The 15221-nt window shown below is 48.7% G+C and overlaps 2 protein-coding genes across 2 annotated transcripts; one reads left to right on the plus strand and one right to left on the minus strand.

Moving 5' to 3' along the window:
- The first annotated feature begins 2702 nt into the window (after positions 1-2702).
- On the plus strand, positions 2703-9984 carry LOC113962271 (erythrocyte band 7 integral membrane protein). The gene is made up of 6 exons (XM_027673051.1): positions 2703-2838; positions 3683-3755; positions 4665-4747; positions 6390-6593; positions 7075-7209; positions 8231-9984. The coding sequence occupies exons 1-6, from the start codon at positions 2827-2829 to the stop codon at positions 8423-8425; spliced, it is 702 nt and encodes a 233-aa protein (XP_027528852.1). The 5' UTR covers positions 2703-2826; the 3' UTR covers positions 8426-9984.
- Positions 9985-10227: 243 nt separating this feature from the next.
- LOC113962272 (gelsolin) lies at positions 10228-14993 on the minus strand. The gene is made up of 9 exons (XM_027673052.1): positions 14736-14993; positions 13706-13839; positions 12897-12987; positions 12552-12722; positions 11722-11896; positions 11510-11634; positions 11253-11330; positions 10771-10831; positions 10228-10604 (listed from the first exon to the last, which is right to left on the minus strand). Exons 1-9 carry the CDS (start codon positions 14976-14978, stop codon positions 10435-10437), a joined length of 1248 nt encoding a protein of 415 aa, XP_027528853.1. The 5' UTR covers positions 14979-14993; the 3' UTR covers positions 10228-10434.
- Between the last annotated feature and the right edge of the window lie 228 nt (positions 14994-15221).

Here is a 15221-nt window from a genome sequence, read left to right on the forward strand (position 1 = left end):
GCTCACGGAGGGTCTGAGCCCCCAGCCCCGGCTCACGGAGGGTCTGATCCCCCAGCCCCGGCTCACGGGAGGCCGAGCCCGCTGCCCTCCCCCGCCTAACGGGGTGTGATTCCCGCAGGTGTTGTTTTCCGGCAGTTTCGTCGCCTCTCGATCCCACAAACCGCACTCAGGGAGGTGTCGGAGCATCACCCCGGTGGCGCAGCTCGGGGTTTTTGTGATTTCCTTTCCCGTGCGGTAACTTGGATCACTGAGGGGAAAGCTACGCAAATAGTGGCGAGCAGGGTCACCACGAGTAACCCCCGGGGTACTGCACCGGTAAATGAGAACGGGCAGAGTTTGGGGACTGGCTGCTGACAGCACCGGTGCTGTTCACTGCAGCACAAGGTTCTATAGATGCGCCAGGAGGGAGTGGGAGAAGTCACTTATATTTCCTCAGGTGGGGCAGTGAAGTCATAGTTAATTTTTAGTTCTTGGTGTCGTTATTGAAGTGGGTTTTGGCCTTGCAGTCAGTGGGTGTGAGTGGAACCCAGGTCAGGGGGGTTTGGAGATGATGCACTGAAATCACAGAACTGACTCCAGTTTCAGTCACTGGAAGCTGGACTGTTTTCCTGTTACTTCCATTGTTCAGGCAACGGAAAAGTCATGATTTATTTTATAGTTTTCTCATTTGCAACCAGAGAAGGAAATATCAGATGGCTTTGTATAGGAAGCCTTTGACTGGGTAATCTGAGTTGTCGTATAAATAACTATAGACCTGTTTGGGCCTCGTGCCTAATGGCACATGTTAGTGCTGGTATCCTGGGAGAGGATCTGCATTTCATGCTATAACTATTTTAGTTATTAATACCTCTCCGTGGACACTGGTGCCAACCTCGTCTCGGACACTCCAAGCCTTTCCCAAACATGCTGCTCAGGTGGTTTCTCCTGCAGCTCCTGTGTGATGGCACTAAAGTACAGAGCAAATGGCATCAGACGTAGTTTTGGTTATTAGATGTCGTGATTTCGGCTATTTCCTGTGCGAAAGGCTCTGAGAAGCATCTGTGAAGACCTTTAGGTCTCACTGAAAGCAGCATTTTGTTTTCGAATTGTTGGCAGGGTTGGGGGCAACGTCCTCCCTCTCCCAGTGCCCGGGAGTCTGTCGTGTTTGCTGTTTGACAATGATGTGCTCCTTTGGATCGTGGAGTCTTTGCAGGAGAAAGTAAATCACGACTGGAGGGTGAGCCACACCTCAGGCATAATGAGAACTTTCCCTTACCCTCTCAGCCTGCAGCACTCAGTGTATGTTATAAATTCTTAATACTGTTTGATGATCCAAGTGATAATTTCTTGCAAAAGTAACGGTGACTGTTCCCGTCAGCATTAAAGGCGTTGAAGGCTGATTCAATTAATTTTTTTTTATGTTCTTTCTCCTCAATAATTTTTGCTTTTTATTGGTTGCCTTGGTTTGCACACCACAGCAGGCTGTAAATCTGAGCTGTGGGCTTCCCAGCATTTTAACTCAAGAAGAAATTCCAGTGGCACAGTTGGAGATGCTGTCAGCCAACACTTAGTGGGGGCTAAAATGTATTTTTGCAGCATGTGGGGTGGGCAGGGGTAGACACAACCTGCAAGAGGTGCAGTGTTAGCCCTGCACCTCCTCTGTCAGTCCCATTGCCCTGCTTTGCACTGGCTGCTCTCAGGATCCAGGGGCAATGAGAAATCGGGCAAGAATTGCCTATTGATGAAGTTTTCCAAGTCCCATGAGCGGGATGGTTCAATAATAGCAATAAGGAAGCTCATTCCACAAATACCAAACATGTTTCTTGTATGGTTTCCCACAAGACAGCACTTCTTGTATTGTGAAATACAGCCCATCATGGCACACTGGTGCCATATAATTCCAGGCAGAGGCAAACAAAAACATCTAGATTCTTTATTTCAGTTTCTTTCTAAGCAAGCTGCTGAATGCAGTGCAGTAGATAACAAGACTGCAGAGTTTTTCTAAGCTCTGTGGTGCCTCCTGGCACTTTGTACTTCTGGTGAGAAGGGTGAAATTCAGTATCTGCACAGCAGGAACGTGGTGCTGGCGAGTGCTCTGTTTCCTCCTGGGATATCCCTGCCTGGCAGAGGGCTCCTGGCAACCCCTTGGGAGTCTTGGCTGGCAGGATAAGAAACTTCCTGTACCCTGTGAGTGCCTCCAGCGTGTCCCTGTCTTATCAGGGGGCAGTGCTGGGTTTAGCTGTGCAGCTTCTGAACCCACAGCTCGTTATTTGACTCCAGAGATCCCTCAGAGAGGAGAATTCTTGCACGAGGAGTCTCTGGCCAGGACGTTCTTTCCAGAGACTTCCTTTCACATCCTGTTAATGTTACACTGCTCTTACCCCACCCACAGGATACCCCAGGTGAGAGGGGGGGTTTCTCAGCCCCCTGTGACAGCTGGGACATAACCCAGACTCTGAGTGTGCTGGCATTTGAGAGCTGACACTGAAATGTTGGCATCCTTAATTCTGCATAAATGCTACCTGGACCACATCCTGCCCTCAGCTGTCTTGCACAACTTCTAGAGACTAGTGAAAATGAAAGCAAAATTTGGCTTTTAATTTGACTTCTCATCTAAGCAGAATGCACTTGGCCAGAGGAGTAGTGCTAATAGTGGCTTATTTCAAGGAATATTCAACATAAATATCCAATTTATGCACTTTCTTTCACAGGCACTCTTGGTTTTAAAAATCTGAACATTTCTGCTCTTTTCCTGCAGAGGATACCGATGGCCTTGGTGTGTGTGGATGGATCCTGGTGATCACCTCGCTGGTTTTCACTGTTCTTACATTTCCCATATCCATCTGGATGTGCATAAAGGTAAAATTGTTCACTGCTAAGTTGGATTAAAGCTTTAAGCAATGCAGAGTGGTAATTATTGTTCTCAGTTTGAGTTACTTGTTTTCAACCCAAATTAATCCCACTCTGCTCTTTCTTGAACTGTAGCAGGCAGTGTGGAGCAGACCCAGCTCTTCAGTGCATTCATCTTCACACCAAAATAAAAGTGCTGTTACAATATTTTGCAGAATGATTCCTGCACTGACCTCTTTACCACATCTGCCCAGTTGTCATTAGCACATGAGCTAATTTGGGAGATCAGAATAATTGCAAGAACCCATAATTACTCTTGGAGTAATACTGATTTTTTGATACTTTGATTTTTACTTTTTTTAAGGAGATATGTCTAAGTATGAAGTATGGAATTATAAACATGTCAGTATGTCCATAGCTGTGGCTGTGTGTGAGACATTTGAAGACACTGTGTCATCTGTGATCACTTTGAGCTTGATGTTTCCAGTTCCCAGGCAGGAGGAGTTATTTCCTCCTGGTTTGGCATCAGAATTGGAGCTGTAAAAATCCCTGCTGGGTCACAAATACTGCCCTTTGTTGTGTTGTTGCCAGGATATTCCTGATGGCAGCTGCTGGTGCCTGGACCTGCTCAGGTGACATCCTGTTGATAGTCTGAAGAGTATTTCTTGTGGAATACTGTCCTGATTTTTCCTTTTGCTCTTTGCCAATAGAGTTTAGGCTAAAATTCTCAAGAGCAGTAGAGAAATATGTGTTAAATATGAGTCTCAAGATTGTCTTAGACTGGTGTGTGATAGTTTGGAATCCATCATGTGGCTTCTGGAAACCCTGGCATGACCCCCCCAATCTGTTCCAGATCATAAAGGAGTACGAGCGAGCCATCATATTCCGGCTGGGACGCATCCTGAAAGGGGGAGCAAAGGGACCAGGTATGGCCTGGGGGGCAGTTTGTTTGAATTAGTCATTGGCAAAGCAAGAGCTGTGTAGAGGCCTTGCAGTAGCTGGTGAATGGATTTCTCAAGAATCCTGTAACTTCCAGTAAGAGGATGTGTTACAACAGCAATTGGGCTCGTGGGTCCCTTCCCGCTCAGAGTGATCTGTGATTCATCCTTTATGTGCAGAAGGCAGCAAACTAATTATCTGTGAGCCTTGCCCAGCTCTGCTTTGGTGATGTGTGATGTGCAGGTGGAGTCAAAGGCACTGAATAGAAAGGGAGGAATAATGGCATCAAATGTATTTGGAAAAAGAAGTTTGATCTATCAGTTCAAACCCAGTTGGTCTGAGAGCCTTGATGCCCTTCAAAACTGACAGAAGCCATTTGATGGCTTTGAAAAGTTGCCTGTGTGTATTAGAAACTCTGAGACCTGCAAGAATGTTGCTTTCAGCTGTTGCTCTTGCTGCCCAGAGTAACAGAGAGGGGCCAGAGCTTCTTCCTTCATTTCACCCAGGTTTTGCAATATTCCACATTGCTGTAAAGCTCAACAATTTCAATGACCAGTGAACAAAAGGAGGTTGATACTTTCTGCTTGCCAGAATTAAGCCCCACAGGTAACTCTGTGGGGGGAGCATTTTTTAAAGTAGCTGTTAACAGTTTTGGGGTCTTTTTCCCAAATGTTAAAAATCTCTAAATAAGTGATACCTGGATAACCTGAAGTTTCTGCACACGTGTTTTTGAAAGCCTTACCCTGCTTTGGAAGCCATGACAAGTGTTGTGCTGCTGAGCTCCCCACAAAGAGCTGCACAGCCTCAGTGCTTGGACTTCACCTTATTTCAGTAGCAAGTTTCCTCCACTTTAATGACCCACTTTCACATCTTCTTGAACATATTTTTTGGTACAGGTTTGTTTTTTGTCCTGCCCTGCACAGACAGCTTCATCAAGGTTGATATGAGAACCATCTCTTTCGATATTCCTCCCCAGGAGGTGAGTTTGGGTCTGATAAAACACTGACAGAATTTTGTGCACTCTCTTTTTCCTTGTCCCCTCTCAGGATTGGGTAACATGTAGTTTAAACAGAGATTTCTTGTGCAGGTGCAATGTGTTGTGAAGAAGACACATATCCTTTGGAAATGTCATCCAGTAGGAGAAGGGCACTGAAGGAAAACAAGTGCTGCTGCCCTCTGAGGACCAAATGAGATAATTTAATATGCCTGAGAGCTGGGAGGGAGGGCTTTGGAACGAGGGCTGCTGGGCTTCATACAACATTCCCTAATTGCTTCTGTGAAATCTGGAAGGTTTCCAGATGCAGCAGTGATGTGTCCTGTGCCAATTTATCTAGATGTATGAACCAGCTAAAATATTGGGGTGAAACTGGTACATACATCAAATGCTATTTATAGCAACTGGAAGGAATGAGGGCACAGCTCCATTTGGGGCTTCTGTGCCCTGCCCTGCACAAGGACATGATGAAGGAGCTACCACACCTCATGGCATCTGATGCCTTTCAGCTTGAAGGTGCAAAAGAACAAAAAAAATTGCTTTAATTTCTAGTCTGTTTTTCCTTCAACTCCTTCATTGTGTAGCAGAATGTGTCAGAGCATTAACCCAGCTGAACTCAGGCTGCCAACTCCAGGGGTGACAAAGGAATAGAAACCCACTGGCCCTCTAAGAAATAAGTTAGTGAACAATTGTATCTCGATGGTTACAACTGTATCCCTCATGTATCTGGCGTGTTTTTCCAGCAGAGATGGTTGATGCAGCCTGTCTGGGGCATCTGTTTCCTGTCAGATTTGCTCCTTGGCTTGTTGCTCGTTGTTAGTTGTGGATTGAGACAAATGGCAGCTGTCCTGGTGCACTCTAAAGGGTAATTGGGAGAAACCTAATCACTGGCAGGCAGAATGTGCCTGCAGCTGCTGATGTGCCATTAGTGAAGCCTTCAGTAATCCAGTTTTTCTTTTGATTTGATTAAATTATGCTTATGGATTTAGGTTTGTGTTCCCTAGGTAGAGGCAGATATTTTTATGTGTTCAGCATGATTTCTGTGTGTGATGCTCGTTCTTCAGCTTGTGCTGTTATGGAAAGCCTGCTGAAAGAGGTGGTTTGGGAAGGGGCAGAGCAGGTAAGTCTTGAAGGTTGAGTCATTCACACATCCCACCCTCATCAAATAACAGAATAGGAACTGTCTGACATGGAATGAGGACACCCCTTCCCATGTTCCTGCAGCATCCTGCAATTCTTTTAAACTTACCTTTAGAGTGGAATTAATATCAGTGCATCTTTCTAGGGTCCCAGGTTAGACCTTCCCAGGTGAACTTGTGTTTCAGGGTAAAGAATTTCTGCTTTTTTGCCTTTTCCTGTCCCTGGTGTGACTTGCTGGTATGACTGTGAATTTGAAGAAGTGAGTTCAAAATAACATGATGGCAAAGCTGATGGAATGTATTTTTCACTGAGAAGTGTTCTAATTCCATACTTAGTCTCAGCTTTGCAGAGCTGTACTGGCAGGTTTGTGAGCACAAGGACTTTTGTTTTCAAGACAGTGGAAAAAGCAGGAGTTGGTCTAGTAAAACAAATAGGTAATTATCCTAATAATTAACATTGTATTTATTGGGTGTTCTCTGCTCTGCAGATCCTGACCAAGGACTCAGTGACGGTGAACGTGGACGGGGTGGTTTATTACCGGGTCCAGAACGCCACCCTGGCCGTGGCAAACATCACCAACGCCGACTCTGCCACCCGCCTGCTGGCACAGACCACCCTGAGGAACGTCCTGGGCACCAAGAACCTGTCTGAGATCCTCTCTGACCGGGAGGAGATTGCACAGTGCATGCAGGTACGAGCTCTGGGGATCCATCAAATGCCTGAGCAGCAACCCCAGGGACAACCTACAGGAGAGGATTTATTGTACCTTCTGAGTGAATAGCCAAGGGGTGGTTTGGAGCTTTAGGCAAAGCCCTGTTCAAGATCTCTTGGGATGACACTCCCTAAAATAAAAATGAAGGACTAAAGCAGGAAGGGACCAGTGGGAATGAGGGATACAGGAGGGGAGGCCTTCCCTGGATCATTGTGTCAGTTCTTGCTGTTGATGGAAATTATACCACAGAATTCCTTCAATAAATTAATGAAGCTCTGGGCTTTTGTCTTAGCTTACAACAGTTATGCTCTTATAATTATCAAATCATAACACAAGTACTAAAGCCCTTAAAGTCCAAGAACTCTAAGATAACTGATTTGGTTTAAGTGATCATTCTTCAAATGTGGGCATTAGTTTGAGTGGGGTGTGTGGTTTAACTTCCCTGTCCTGCCTTCTGCAGTCCACGCTTGATGAGGCCACAGATGATTGGGGCATTAAGGTGGAGCGTGTGGAGATCAAGGATGTGAAGCTGCCTGTGCAGCTGCAGAGGGCCATGGCTGCAGAGGCAGAGGCTGCCCGGGAGGCCAGAGCCAAGGTAAGGACACCAGCAGGGAGGTGGCCTTGGTTGGGTTTGGTTTTTTTCTTCATTAATTATTCGATGTGATGATGTGGGGGATGAAGGTGCTCAGCCAGATTGTGTTAAATATTAATTTTGATGCTTAATTACTTCATAACTTCTTAATTATTATTTATTGTGATGTTTAAAAGAATACTGTGCCCTTGCAGTAGGGCTCTGTAGGAGACTCTGCACTTGCCTGTGCTGACACACACCAGTAACTTCCTTGTTAAAACAGGGCCATCTCCAACCCACCTGTCCTTGACAAATACTCAGAAAATGTTTATATCCCAGTGCAGAAAGGTCACAATTCTGTCCCTGATGAACTCAGAACTTAAAAAAAGGAGGGAATAGAAAGGTATTTCCCCAGTAAGAAACACTCAATTCCTTCTTGCCCTTGTAGATACAAAAAAATACAGCTTTAAGGAGAAAGTATTCTCAGCTGTCCAGGGGCAGTGCTGCTGTCTGTAAGAGCTGAACACTGTTCATTTATCGGGGTCTTAAATGCTCACAATTCTGGTGAGGGGAAAGCAAAACAGTCCCAAACCCTCCAAAATAATTTCTTTAGTCAGAAGTCCATGTGCACAAGATGGCACAAAGGAGGTTTTGGGTTCTAAGGTGTGTTCCTTTCGAGGAGGTTCAAAGGTGGGATTTATAGGTGCTATTTAATGTTTTCTTCTTCATAACAAAGAAGAAAATGTTTTCTTCTGTTCTTCCTGTATTTCACACAAGCTTTATTGTGCTGAAAGAATCACAAAGGGTTTTGAAGGCAGAACAAATACTCCTGTGGCATTCTCAAGACTAGTGCTCAAAGACCCAGCTTTTGTGATCTGGCATTCTTGGGGTGGGACGAGACCAGGAGAAGGGAGGAAACCAAGAGTAAGGGCCTGGAAAGCCAACAGGAGCCTGGTGAAACACCCACCCAGGGGAGGTCACTGGCAGAGTGGGGAGCAGTGGCTCTGGTCCCTCCTGAGGGCTGTGCTGTGTCTCCCTGTGCCAGGTGATCGCGGCCGAGGGGGAGATGAACGCGTCCCGCGCCCTCAAGGAGGCCTCCATGGTGATCACCGAGTCTCCCGCCGCGCTGCAGCTGCGCTACCTGCAGACCCTGACCACCATCGCCGCCGAGAAGAACTCCACCATCGTCTTCCCCCTGCCCATCAACATCCTGCAGGGCCTCCTCCACCTCAAAGAGTAGGGAGGGTGGGAGCATCTTTGCAGCGCTGCATTCCTGGGCACTGCAGCTCCCGGCAGTGTTGGCAACGCGGGTTTGCTGAGGAACCTCTTCTGTTTTACTAAGTGTGTTATAAAACTTGTGTGTAGTGTTTGTGGATATGGACAATTACAATTATTTGAAGTTGAAAGCCTCTCAGAAGGAGTACAAGCAAGTTGTGATCTTAAATAAACTTTATCCAAACTGTCCTGGATGGGGCACCTCTAATCCGTAACCTCCCCTTTTCGAATAGTGTAGAAAAGGAGTTGTGGTAGAGGTGATCCAACATTTGGAAAGAGAATTATTCCCTGCAAGGGAAGTGGAACAGCCCTGACTGTATTCTCCTGGAGTGTAGCTGTATGTGATGGAGTCAGCAGATTGGTTCTCTGCCTTACACAAGGAAAAGTTGATGCAGGAGTGAGAATACTGTCCTGGGGACTTGTCAAAATCGGGTTCCTGCTCTCTAATCCAGTCCCCATTCATGAGAAACAGTTGTTGGTGGAACTTTCCATCTGTTCTGCCCCCCAGGAACGGCACAAACATGCCGTGGTTATGGACACAACGTGCTTGTGGTCACTGCTGGGCTGGTGTTGTTACAGGGCTGTGTCTGTGTAGAGTTGCGCTGCTTTAAAGCACTGAAAAGGGTCTGCCTTTATCTGTTTCTCTTAAAAAGGAATTTTTAAAAACCAAAGCACTGCGTTTTATCCAGGTCTAAAGCCTTCTTCCTGTAGAAGTCAGACGTCTGTAACTGGTGGGGTGGGGTGGTGTTTAACAGAGATGCTGCACTGTTGATACACCTGTTGGGACACAGGGGTTTTACCTGGTGGTGCTGCTCTGTGCACACCTGGAGGGGTTGTGGTGTCACTAAGGGCTTACATTTCATCCCAAAGCAGGTGAGCCTCAGCTCACACAACCCTGGCTGGCTGTTAAACTTTGTGTTTTGTACCTCTTTAGTAGATGTAATTACAGACTGAAATGAGGAGAATTGGAGTCTGCAGGGGGGGAGGCTCTTCAGGCTGCCACCAGCACTGAGTCTGGCACCTTGAACTTCCGGGAGGTGGCAATGAGACCAAAAAGCCAAGATCAGTGCTGTAAGTGCCCTTCTCACACTGGGCAGCATAAACCTCACAGCTTGGGGTTTGTCCCCTTTCTGCTATGCTCAGTTCTGTGTTTACAGGTGTTTTAGTACAGGCAGGGCCTGTCCAGCTGTGCCTTTGTCCCTGGCAGCAGATGCCCAAGTGCTGGTGCTTTCCTGCCTGTTTGCTGCAAAGCTTTTCTTTTCCTCTGCAGCACCAAAGCAATACACTCCTCTGTCAGTGCAGCACTTCATGTAAACTGAGTTTAACTTTTGGGTGGGAGAGGGAGAATCAGTTACCAAAGCTGGGCTGATCAGCTCTGCTGTGCTCAGAGGGGGTCCTTGGGGAACATGGTGACTCTGTAACTCCTGCTGTTGCTGCTGCAGGTGCCACCCCTGTGAATTGTTGTTGACACCACGAGATGCTTTTTGCTCTCCTCTGAATAAAAGATGTGCTGTTTACTAACGACTGACTGCCTGTAAGAGTTAACACTGTTCATTTATCGGGGTCTTAAACGCTCATAATTCTGGTGAGGGGAAAGCAAAACAGTCCCAAACTCCCCAAAATAATTTCTTTAGTCAGAAGTCCATGTGCAAAAGATGGCACAAAGAAGGTTTTGGGGTTTAAGGTGTGTTCCTTTCAAGGAGGTTCACGGTGGGATTTATAGGTGCTATTTAATGTTTTCTTCTTCATAACAAACCCCACCATTTCTGTTCTTCCCATTATTTCACACAAGCTTTATTGTATTAAATATAATCAAAGCAAGGAGGAGGGTCAATGACTGGTCGTGATTGTTTTCGGAAATTATTGCACAGCTAATTGGCTATTTACCATCATTCCCTCGTTAATGTGCATCCTGGAGGAAGGAGCTCTCGGAGGCATTGAAGGCACTGGACTTGCTCTGTGTCAAACCTGTTCTCAGACATCCACGTCTGCCATCGCTCTCTGCAGGGGATCCACAGCCCAGTAATCGTCATCCCAGCCCAGGAACCAGCCGGAGAAGGTGGGGGGCTCGAAGCCCTGTTTGATGATGGTCACGGGGGTCCTCTTGTCGCGGTTGGACGGGTCGGTGTCGATGTAGCGCTTGGCTGGGGGGAGGAGGGGACCTCACTGAGGGAATCGGGGCTAAATGGCTGCTCCACTTAACCAACCAACCACCCACCCTGTGGTTTGTAGAATGTGGATCTCCTGCCTCATGAGCAGACAGTGGGAAAGGGAGAAAGGGAGAGTTCAGAGAGGAAAATGTGACATTACCGGATTTCAGTGCCTCAGTCTTTTCTTCTTCTTGGGCGTCTTGTCCAATCCATACAAAGACCTAAAGAAAAAAATATGCATATTAATCATTTCAGCAACAATCTCTTTCTGAAGGGGTGATTTAGACAAAGTCTCAGTGACCAGAGGGTGACACAGACCCAGAACATCCCCGTGTTGGGTGTGCCTGGGGTGTTGACCCTGCGTGACCAAAGCCATTGCTTGATCTCAAGAAGCTTTTTGCCTGCATTTTATCTACAGAAATTGTAGATCTGTGAATGAATTCTGCACTAGTTTAACACCAGAGGAAAGTAGCAGATGTTTGAACATTTTTACATAAAACATTAAAACTCAGTAAGTTGCCTTGTGGCTGATTTATGCACAGTCTATTACACAACAGCACTGCTGTTGTAATTCAGATCTTGATCTAGAGCCACTCTGTGCCTGTTCTTTGCTCCTCTTGTCACCCTGTAAACGTGAGGTACCTGATCCCACGTGTCGAGGAGCATCACATCATCTGTAGCCAGGTCATCCTGAGTCAGATCTCCAGGGACTTCTTCAATCTGGAAAACAGAGGGTTAAGGTCAGCACAGGCTTCAAGCACCACTTTACCTGTACAGGAGAAATCCCACAAAGGAAGAGCAGGGGTGGCACTGATGGTGGGTGGCTCAGAGCAGCTGGGACTGAGGTTCTCCCAGCCTTGGCAGGGGGGTGTTGGGAGCTACTGATGTCAGAGACTCACCGTGAAGCGCCCGCTCTTGTTGGAGCAGGCGAAGAGCCGAGGAGGGTGCGCGTCCATCTTCTTGTCCTTGAGCCGGGGCGAGGTGCGGTACGGGGCCTTCCCACCCAGGGCTGCCCAGAAATTGTCTGCAAGAGAGAGGCTGGTGCTTCACTTGTTCATGGAAACCACAGCAGGGTTATGGTTCGACTCAGGCTCCCCTGTGACTCCCTCACCTGGCTCTCTGCCCTCAGAGACCTGGACTGGGCGAGCTCCCAGGACCTTCAGCAGCTCCTGCGCTCCCGATTTCTCGGCGTTGCTGGCTCCTTGGCCAACCCACAGGTAGGCAGCAGAGGGAGTCTTCAGGACAAAGGCATCGTTGGAGTTCAGCTGACTGGCAGTAGGATCCAGCTGAAAAGAAGGAACACTGCAGGTGTCAGATGTAACCATCCTCTACCCAGAGCCCATTAGTTCAAAATAAAACCAGAACCTATTGTTGAATAAACCACAAACAAGACACTCCTGTGAGCATGTAAGGCTGTAAGATGTGTGTTCCCTGTATCCAGGTGATGAGTTAGACTTGCCACATGGGAAGAGCAAACAACTGTTTCTCTGTGATCTGCAGGTGCACAGGACATGCAGTGCCTGCTCTGTCATTTTGCCAGTCTGTGGCCATGGCAGGAGATGCAGGATCTCACTGGGCAGCCCATGGCAGAGCAGTTCCCTGCTGGGACACTGCTCAGTCACTCACACCATCTCCTCTGTGCCAGCAAGGACAGGCCATCTTGAAGCTGGAAACTTGGAAGTTACTGCAGTCATAAACCAGCACCCTCACCTCCCCTGGACCTGTTCACTAGGATTTAATCTCCGTGCTGTTGCACAGGGTTTTGTGTGCATTTTCTTCCAGAGGAGTGGGACTCTGAACCCGTGTCCTGGCACAAATTCCATGGGAATTTAGCTCTTCCTGCCTTCTGCATTGTTGTCACACAATGGGCTCAGCACAAGTCACAAATGTTCCCATCAGGGCCTGTCCAAACAACCCCAGAGTTGCTCCCCTTGCACGTACCTCCACAGCTCTGGTGGCTCCGGAGGTGCTGGATCGGACCTGGAAGAGCCGCGTTTCCGCGGGCGCCGTCTGCCCTCCTTCCCTCGAGGTTCCCCCCTTGTACACAATCAAGGGCTTGCCCCCAAACATGCTCATCAGGTGAGGTGGCTCCTTCCCTTGCACTACTCGTTTCTGCAGAGAAAGAAACGTGCTCTCAGTTTGGAGCAGCACAAGAGGTACCAGAAATGGCCTTTGCAGCTGGAATATTCACACAGCACCCAGCTGGGGGTAGGAGTGTAATACAGGTATTATTTATTCCCACAGAGTTGGGGTTTGGTTTCTGCTGGGTTGTGTTTGTTCCTTTACCTGCACAGGGGTGCCTCCCAGCTCCTCATCCAGCTGCACCGTGAGGAAGGCAGAGGTTGCAATCTCATCCTGAGTGGAGTCAGCTCCCTGCCTGGGAGACAAGGCCAAATTCCAGCTTTATTTTCAGCCCTTCCAGACACACACACCTTACAGAGATCCAGAGGAGTTAAGGAAAACCTGTGTTACCAAACCTTCATTCAATAATAAGAGGACATTGGTTGTCCTGTGTTGCAGCACAGGGATTACAGGGGGAGACAAGAACCTTTGCTAGAGAAGCAGCACAGATTCTTCAGGATTTCCAGCCCAGTCTCCCGTTCTTTCCAGCAGCCAGTTTAAGAACTCAGCTGTTGGTACTGGGATCAGGAATTACATGTGCAGTCCCTGGGCAGGCTGTGCCCCTTCTGGGTTCACTCAGAGGTTCTGCCTGTGCCCTCTGCTTGTTGAGGAGCAGCAAAACCACCCCTGTGAGCCTGGCTGGAAAATTCCTCCATAAGGACACGGGCTGGGAACTGTCCCAGTCACAATAACAGAGTATCAGAAGTTCCTTACAGTGATCTCAAAGATGTGGGAACTCTGCAAAAAGCAGCAGAGCTTGATCCAAAGAAGGGAGTAACTACTACTGGCAGGGAAAAAAGCTAAAAAAAGCTAGCACAGGAATTCCCTCCATTGTTCCACTTCAAGTGAAACATCCCACACCTCTGGGGGAGTGTTTTGTTCGCAAGGGATGCTTATCCAGGGTGAAATTTTACCCCCCAAGGTTCCTCTGTCAGTGGGGAGCAGCAGTGATCCGTTTTCCAGAGCTCCCTCACCAGGTGTAGATGATCTGGCCCCTCCTGCCGTCGTGCTGGTAGTCGTACAGGATGATGTAGCTGTCCCCGCCGTAGAACTGCCCGTAGGTCGCGGGATTCACCGGCACCTTCTCGGAGCCTTCTATTCTCCAGATCTGGGGCGGGAGCAGCGGAGATGCCTCATCAGTTAGAGCCTTTCTCCCACTCCTGCGTTCCCCAAATCATGCATTCCCCAAATCCCACGTTCCTCAAATCCCGCGTCCCCCAAATCCCGCATTCCCAAATCTCGCATCCCCGGAATCCTCCGTTCCCCAAATCCCGCATCCCTCAAATCCCACATCCCCAAATCCCGCATCCCCCAAATCCCACATCCCCCACATCCCGCATCCCCAAATCCCGCATCCCCCAAATCCCGCATTCCCCAAATCCCGCATCCCCTCAAATCCCGCATTCCCAAATACCACATTCCCAAATCTCTCATTCCCAAATCCCGCATCCCGGCGCTCGCGGGGCTGCAGCGCCCCCTGCCGGGCCAGCGCCGACAGCGCCCCGGACCCGACAACGGGACAATTCCCATCCCTGTCCGGGGAAGGGAGCTCCGAGGCTTCCCGCGGGACTTCTGAACAGCCAAAAACCTTGGCCGGCACCTCCGTGGGCTTCCGGAGGGCGCTCAGCCCTTTCAGTGCCACCTCCAGCCCTGTTTGGACGGGCACAGGGTGGATGGGACAGGTGCTCCCACAGAATCACCCCCCACACGTGATGGCAACAGGTACAACAGGAGGAGGAGGTACAGGAGGAGGAGGAGGAATGAGGGAGAATTTCAGTGCTGGGAAACTGTGGGATCAGAATTAACAGAATCACCACCACTTACCTGCAGGGCTCTGCAGACCCTGCTGGCATTTCTGGTGTTAAACATTGCCCCAGTGTTTACAAAAGCTCAGTGCTGAGGTGGCTCTCAGGCCTCCGTTTGTCCCGCTGCTCTTGCAGGAATGCCACCCAGGGGTAAAGAAAAGTTTGGGAACCTCCCCAGAGGGGTGCTGGCACTGCTGACCTGTTTGTTGCCCGTGCCATCATCCTCCATGCCGTGCTGGGCAGCCATGGCCCTGGAGCTGTGCAGAGTGGCCGCGTCGAAAGGGACCTGCTCGATCTTTGCAACGTGACCAGAAACATGGGCCTGGCCCAGCCCCTCTGTCTGGTCCTTGTCCCGCCAGTTCTTGAAGAATTGCTTGAACAGAGGTGTCTCACCGCTCTCAGGGAGGACTTGGATCTGAAATGAATGAGCCTTTAGAAGCATCTCCCCAAGGTTTATCTACCCCTTCTCTTTTGCAGTCTTTGGAGAGAGGTCACAGCCAAGGTGAGAGTGTCTGACACGAGAACATGAGCTGTGCTGGGGGAAATGCTGCTTTAAGGGCAGGGTTAGCCCAGGAGCACCACTGCAGTGTCTCCCTGCAGAAAAGCAGATCACCCAAACCAGGAGCTCCCTGAAAGGGCAGGAGTGGAGTCCCCAGCCCGTGAGGCAGAGAAGTGTCCCCCGTGC

The sequence above is a fragment of the Neopelma chrysocephalum genome, unplaced genomic scaffold, assembly GCF_003984885.1.
Source record: "Neopelma chrysocephalum unplaced genomic scaffold, ASM398488v2 Primary Assembly neopelma1_137039, whole genome shotgun sequence".
NCBI lineage: Eukaryota > Metazoa > Chordata > Aves > Passeriformes > Pipridae > Neopelma > Neopelma chrysocephalum.

Bases quoted from the DNA above. Each gene is read 5' to 3' on its own strand.
- LOC113962271 (XM_027673051.1), top strand. The intron at 3,756-4,664 runs GTATGGCCTGGG...TTTTTGGTACAG, and splicing joins AGGGGGAGCAAAGGGACCAG to GTTTGTTTTTTGTCCTGCCC. The intron at 6,594-7,074 runs GTACGAGCTCTG...TGCCTTCTGCAG, and splicing joins AGATTGCACAGTGCATGCAG to TCCACGCTTGATGAGGCCAC.
- LOC113962272 (XM_027673052.1), bottom strand. From the start codon at position 14,978: ATGCTTCTAAAGGCTCATTCATTTCAGATCCAAGTCCTCCCTGAGAGC. The intron at 11,331-11,509 runs GTGAGTCTCTGA...TCTGTTTTCCAG, and splicing joins ACAAGAGCGGGCGCTTCACG to ATTGAAGAAGTCCCTGGAGA. The intron at 10,605-10,770 runs GTAATGTCACAT...TCCTCCCCCCAG, and splicing joins GACTGAGGCACTGAAATCCG to CCAAGCGCTACATCGACACC.